This window comes from Nematolebias whitei, chromosome 11, assembly GCF_014905685.2.
Source record: "Nematolebias whitei isolate Nwh7 chromosome 11, NemWhi1, whole genome shotgun sequence".
NCBI lineage: Eukaryota > Metazoa > Chordata > Actinopteri > Cyprinodontiformes > Rivulidae > Nematolebias > Nematolebias whitei.
In genome coordinates this window covers 25,538,175-25,545,566 of record NC_056508.1, presented here as the reverse complement: position 1 = coordinate 25,545,566, position 7,392 = coordinate 25,538,175, and the positions used below count along the sequence as shown (strand labels likewise).

Here is a 7,392-nt window from a genome sequence, read left to right as displayed (position 1 = left end):
GGGGGGGGGGCAACTGATAGCCATAACTGACTGATGCAAACTAAATATGGTTTAAATGAAGATAGGATCGGCAATAATTGGCAATAATTACTAATTATTGTCAAATTTCAAACAATATTATCATTTATGGCAATAATTTCTGAGACAATTAATCACCCAGCAAAATATGTGACAGGCCTACGCCCGGGCTAACATCACCTTAAATCTAAATGATAAAATGCTGCCACTTAAATTAACAAATACACAAAGCCATTATGGGCAGCACGGTGGCGCAGCTGGTAGAGCTGCTGCCTCTCAGCAAGCAGGTCCTTGGTTCAAACCCCGGTCCAGGGGCCTTTCTGGGTGGAGTTTGCATGGTCTCTCCGTGCATGCGTGGGTTTTCTCCGGGTACTCCGGTTTCCTCCCACAGATCAAAAACATGCATGTTAGGCTGATTGGTAACTCTAAATTGTCCCTAGGTGTGAGTGAGAGAGTGAATGGTTGTTTGTCTCTATGTCCCTGTGATGGACTTGCGACCTGTCCAGGGTGTCCCCTGCCCCTCGCACAGTGATTTCTGGACATGGGCACTGGCGACCCCCGTGACCCAAAAATGGAAGAAGTTGGTAAAAGATAATGAATGGATGAAGCCATTACATTTTTTAGGTTTAGGTCTAAGCTAAAGTTTATTTCTTAATGAAATGCCATTCAGTGAAAATGCAACAAAATTGTTTTACATATTTGCTGCCATGAAAGGCAGGATATCACGCAATTGGCTGTGTGTGCATGTGTCTGTTAGCAAAATATCTCATGACTCTCTAGACAGATTTTATTTAAACTCTCAGAAAGTAATCAGTAGATCTACATCTATAACTAATTAGTTTTTGGAGTCAATCAGATTAAAGATGGGCACCATGGCTGTTCAACCCTAAACACAAAAATGGCTGTAGTTCAGTTAAGTTTGGCGATATGTCACTGAAATTTGATGTAGTAGTAGCTGAGAGTCAGCCTGAACACATACTCTGAGCTCTAATGGAGCACACACATTGTTTAAACCTTTGACATGCAAGATGGTGGGTCGTGTTATAATTACTTGTATATAAAATATGATTAAAAAAAAAACCTAAGTGAGCAGAATAAGAAGAAGAGAAGAAGAGAAAATATGAAGGTTCCCTGATCATGTACGGTGGCTCTGAAGTTTAAAACACCAGCATGTTTTACATTCACTTCATATTTTGTGCGACATTTACACCAAACTACTTTTAGTTCTTGTTTTGTTGATCTACTAGTGTAGGACAGTGAGCTTCAAACTCTGGGGTGGGGGTGTGGGGGGGTGTGGGGGTGGGGGGGTGGGGAGATGTTGTATTGAGGTGCCAAACAGGAGCAGAGCAACAGACGATGAATTTGAAGGGACAACAGATGACTAAAAGCAGGAAAACACATCTGCTATGTTTCATTTCCACAGCTATGCTGCTGGCAGCTTGGCATGGGGGACATTAATGTTGCTCAGTCTGACCCCCCCCCTCATTAAATGGATAAAGTTGGTGTTTATTTCAAACCCGGAGTGTGAACGGTGACTCCTCTCTGAAAGCAGTCTAAATGGGTTCTAGGCAAGTCACTTTAAACGACAGTAAGTCTAGCACTAATTTTAAATTGTGTTTTTCAGTAGCTAAAGGCTGCGAGTCATGTAATGATCAGGACTAGAGTACCTGTTGCTCCCATGATGAGTTTAGTTTGTAGCAGTGGTGCAGTCTACATTTTGTACTGGCTATACTGTGCTTAGAACCCGAAGTACACCGGTTAGTACGATGTAATTGTCAATTTATTTAGATTTTTAAGCATATTGAACATTTCAAAATTGCTATGATGCTTATATTTGAATAAATGTACAACAAACTTTGTACAACAGTTGGCCTTGTATTAAAAACATGTTATAGAATTTATAAAACAGTATCAAAGCAAGTATTATGTAGTAAGTACTGAAGTATTAATTATGCAAAAAAACAGGTTGAATCAACTCAATGTATCTATAAAATGTTCCAAATGTGTTGACAATGACATGAGTACGGTGGCCCTAAGGTGTAAATGAACAACATTTGAAAAAATGGAATTATATTTGAAAAAACACAACAAAAATAACAAAATCACAACAACATTAGAAAAAACAGAATTACATTAATATGTCACGTGTCATTGGGCACTTTTAAGTGGGTATACTGAAATTCCCAAGCTTTTCTAGTGGGTATATTCTGTATACCTGCGTATCACATAGACTACACCACTGCTTTGTAGTGTCTGTATAATGAGACTAATGTGTGTGAGGCTGTGTCCCTCGGGTTTTGTAACACGATTAAGCCAGCAGCAGTTGATCAGGAGTGACTCAAACACAGCAGGCAACTGTGATTTTTAGTGCCTCAGCTTCCACACAAGGTCAATGAGCTGCGTGTTCAGTGACTTAATCTCTGTTGACAGTTCTTCAGCATTTTACTGCACAATTAGGAAGAATATTTAATCTGTGTTTGCGTGCGTTTGCATGTGTGCACGCACAATGTGTTTTTTTTTTCATAATTATAAATGTTTGTTATCCTAATTATTTCCAAAATGTTTGCAAACAGCTGATTAGTTCTACCTCACGGGGGCCGAGATGATGTAGAGGTAGGGCAGCCGACCTGGGGCCAGAAAGTTGCAGGTTCAACTCCCCGCCATGCCCACATATCGTGGTGTCCTTGCGCAAGACACCCAATCCCTAACTGCTCCCCGAGCACCCACATAGCTGCCCACTGCCCCACCTGGATACATCTCATGTGTGATGGGTTAAATGCAGAGAACTAATTTAGTTGTTGTATGGGAACAGACAGTGATGACAACACATAGCACTTACTTCTTCTTCTGTATTTCACAATATAAAATGGCCTACATTCATACAGAAATAAATTATTTAATAAAAAAAAAAAATCTGTAATAAAATTACCATGCTGGATCAGTGGTAAAGGTGTTTTTCTGTTTTCCAAAGATGAAACCACACTAATGTAACATCCATAAGAAGGTGAGGGTAAAAACACAGAAAGTGACCAAGAAAAGTTTTTTTTATTCTCTGCGATTATCCATTCACATATTCTAAGTTTTATATTATTATTATTATTATTATTATTATTATTATTATTATTATTATTATTGTTGTTATTATTGTTATTATTTATTTATTTAATATATATATATATTATAGTGTATTTATACAGCAAAAGGTGTAACTAATATTCTTGCCACAAGGGGACAGAAAAGGTTCTGATTTTCACTTTAACCATCAAAAGATTTTTATTTAAGGGTGTAACATTCCTTGAAGGATCATATTTTGCACATTGTTTCTCATACAAGAGTTTTAGATGATCATCATCTTATGTTGTAGTTTAGTTAAACCTTAAAAATTAAAATATGCACAATCTCATGTTTGGATCTTGCATTGTGACTGATTGGCTAAAAAAACACAAAATTTGATGTCATTATTGGGAAAAATGTAGTCATTTCCATTTCTGTGTATGTTAATTGTTCTTGTGGCTATTTTAAATTGCGTTGGCTCAAAAAGTTCACCAGTTGTAGACCATCCATTACTTACCATCCATTGATTACTGTGACCCACATCTTCAATCTCTCCATAAGCCAAAACTCCATTCCAGACACTTGGAAAGCATGCTTTGTTCTACCTTTACTGAAGGGAGGTGACCCCACCTCACTGAACAACTATCGACCAATCTCTAAACTCTGCATTTTAGCCAAGGTTCTAGAAAAACTGATAAACTCTCAAATCAAAAATTACCTGGACTCATTTAACATCTTACCTCCACATCAATCTGGTTTCAGGAAACAACACAGCACAACCACTGCTTCACTGAAGGTTCTTAAAGACGTTGTTGAAGCACTGGATGCTAAGGATTATTGTGCTGCACTTTTTTTAGACCTGTCTAAAGCTTTTGACACTGTGGATCATAACATCTTGTGTCATAAACTCACAGAAATTGGTTTCTCAGAACACACCATTGGTTGGTTCTCTAACTATCTCTCAGACCGGAGGCAATGCGTTCAACATAATGGTACTTCCTCCAGTTATTTAACAGACAACAATGGTGTACCTCAAGGCTCAGTCTTAGGACCCACCCTCTTTACAATTTACATAGGTAATGTAGGTCAAAACATCCCTGATGCATCCATACATTTCTATGCTGATGACACAGTTGTTTATTGTCGAGCTAAAACAGTTGCTAAGGCTTTCCAGCTTTTGAAATCTGCATTTAACACCATCCAGACAGATTTGTTCCACATCAAACTTGTCCTAAATGCCGACAAAACCAAAGGGATGATTTTTTCAAACAGGAAGTCGGCCCCAGCAGTTCTTCCTCTGATTTCATCCTCAAATGGTGTCCGGATTGAGTTTGTTGATTCCTATAAATATTTGGGTATCTTGGTCGACTCACATCTCTCTTTTAAGCTCCATGTGGAAAACTTGGTAGAGAAACTGAAAGTTAAACTGGGTTTCTTTTTCAGAAACAAATCCTGTCTAACCCTGAATGCTAGGAAACACCTTGTATCTGTGACTTTCCTTCCCTCCATCGATTATGGTGACATTATTTACATGAACGCTCCTACAAGAACCCTGCAGATGTTGGATGCTGTCTATCATGGTGCACTAAGATTCATAACTGGCTGTGATTATCGTACCCACCACTGCACCCTGTATTCACTGGTTAACTGGACATCATTAACTTCACGCAGACTCTCTCACTGGCACATTTTCATCTTTAAATCTCTTCTTGGTCTGTTGCCTTCATACATCTCCTCCTACATGTATCTGCATGAGTGCAGCTACAGCGTGCGCTCTCAGGACATTGTTACCTGCAGTGTTCCCTCAGTGAGGACTGAACTTGGCAAAAGGGCCTTCTCCTACTCCGCTCCTGTTTCCTGGAACATCTTACAAAAAAATTGAAGCTCTCGACCTTGACCTCTCTAAGTGGCTTTAAGAATCTGTTGGACTCCTGGCAGGGACCAATGCAGACATGTTCCTGTTTTTAGTTTTCTACATTCACCTTAGAATCTAGCTGTTTTTTTTGTTGTTTTTTTTGCCATCTTATTTGTAAAAAAAAATAAAATAAATAAAAAACAAACAAAAAAAAAAAATATATATATATATATGCCTTTTTATATTTGTCTATTGTTGTCGCTGTTGTCCACTCTTGTCATCATTCTTTGTTGAAATCAGGTCTCTCTTGTAAATAAGTCCTCGAGGCTCAATGGGATTTACCTGTCTAAATAAAGGTTGAATGAAAACTTTCTGAAAGTTTAATTAAAATCATGTGTTCAGTGATTCCTGAAATATTTTTCTCATGATACAAACACTCACACTGGCATGGGCAAAAACATTATCCCTCTCCCTTCTCTTTCGGTGTTGGGTAATGGTAATGATGATGAGCAGGACAAACGCTGTGGTGAAGTTAAAACATATGTCAAAACATTTACCTATATATATAAATGTAGATATATATATATGTACATATGTATATATATATAATATGTTTTACAAACCAAATCAGATATACAGTATTTTTGGGGTAAGTCACTTACATGAGCAAGAAATGTCATTTCTTTTGCTTAAGATTAAGCATATTTAAAGGAGTTAATACTATACAGTTAAATTGTTTGTGTGTATTATTGAACTTGTATGTTTTTGTTGTATTTTTTTATTTTTATTTTTTTACATTAAAGGTGTGGTTTATTGCAAGTGGGAGACCGAGTGTTGTCCATCAATGGTATCCCGACTGAAGAGGGCACTTTGGAAGAAGCTCATCAGCTGCTCAGAGACTCCGCTCTGACTAACAAAGTGACCGTGGAGGTGGAGTTCGATGTAGCAGGTAACACAAACGAGAACGTATTCCTAATTTAGATTAATGTTACATTTCTCCATTTAAGATGATTTTTAATTAGTCATTTAAACTGCAGAGTCTGTGGTTCCGAGCAGCGGCACCTTCCATGTTAAGCTCCCCAAACGGAGAGGAGTGGAGTTGGGCATCACCATCAGTGGTAAGTTTGAGGCAATCAGCAGGGGTCAGTGTTCCTCAGGGACTCAGGATGCTGGGTTCTGTCATCCATAAGACAGGCTTGTTGAAAGTGCACGGCTCATTACTTCTAAATAATACTGGTCTGTACCAACATCCTTCATTAACCTTTCTGCTCTGACTAGCTCCGGAAAGATATACAAACTGGATGCCAACAAAAGGAAAACACAAACAGAACATTTTGAAATGATCAGAGGTCACATGGTTCTGTTTTACCAGCAACTTTCTTCTGTTTTACCAGCAAGTAAGAAACCTGGCCAGCCTCTGATCATCTCTGGCATCAAGAAAGGGAGCATAGCACACAGGTGTGTTTCATCATGTTAACGTTCGCTGCTCATTTCTCACAGCATTAAGATACAGATTCATGTCTGCCGTGGAAGAACGGTTTTAATAGGATTGAGTTATTAAAATTAGATCAGTGGGATGGCTACATTTCAGAAGGGCTCAGTGTTGATTGAGTTGAAGGGTGAGGTTAGGGTCACCCCCTCGGATCCCACTGAGACATGAGCCTAATAGGATTCTGATGCAGGTCTCGGTTAATAGTTTTGATCCTCCTGCCTCTTGTGTCTGCTAGAACAGGCACTCTGGAGCCCGGAGACCGGCTGCTGGCCATTGATTCAGTGCGTCTGGAGGACTGCACCATGGAGGATGCCATGCACGTCCTGCAGCAGGCCGAGGACATGGTCAAACTGCGCATCCAGAAAGACGAGGACAACATTGGTACACGTGTCCTTCAAAATCCATATTCACATCACAAATTACATAACAGTGAATCAACTATTATATATTGGTTCAAAAACATTAGAAGTGTAACTCGTGAAATGCACAACAAAACATCCATCCATCCATTTTCTTTACCCGTTTATTCCATTTTGGGTCACGGGGGTCGCCGGTGCCCATGTCCAGCAATCACTGTGCGAGGGGCGGGGTACACCCTGGACGGGTCGCAAGTCCATCACAGGGCCACATGGAGACAAACGAGACAAACAACCATTCACTCTCTCACTCACACCTAGGGACAATTTAGAGTTACCAATTGGCCTAACATGCATGTTTTTGGTCTGTGGGAGGAAACCGGAGCACCCGGAGAAAACCCACGCATGCACGGAGAGAACATGCAAACTCCACCCAGAAGGCCCCTGGACCGGGGTTTGAACCAGGGACCTGCTCGCTGAGAGGCAGCAGCTCTACCAGTTGCGCCACCGTGCTGCCCCACAACAAAACACTGTCTTCTAATTTAAAAGAAATAGTTTCTAAACAGAGTAAAAGGTCAACATAAATCCTATAATGCTCACTTGCAATGTAGTAAGTT

General features: G+C 39.7%; 1 protein-coding gene across 1 annotated transcript in view; it reads left to right on the top strand.

Moving 5' to 3' along the window:
- The window catches only part of LOC119416872 (glutamate receptor-interacting protein 2-like), a 50,743-nt gene that overhangs the window by 31,248 nt on the left and 12,103 nt on the right, over positions 1-7,392 (top strand). The window contains exons 15-18 of the mRNA XM_037684062.1: positions 5,731-5,876; positions 5,965-6,045; positions 6,322-6,385; positions 6,655-6,800. Of these exons, the coding sequence (XP_037539990.1) occupies positions 5,731-5,876; positions 5,965-6,045; positions 6,322-6,385; positions 6,655-6,800 (437 nt within the window). The remainder of the gene's footprint in view (positions 1-5,730; positions 5,877-5,964; positions 6,046-6,321; positions 6,386-6,654; positions 6,801-7,392) is intronic.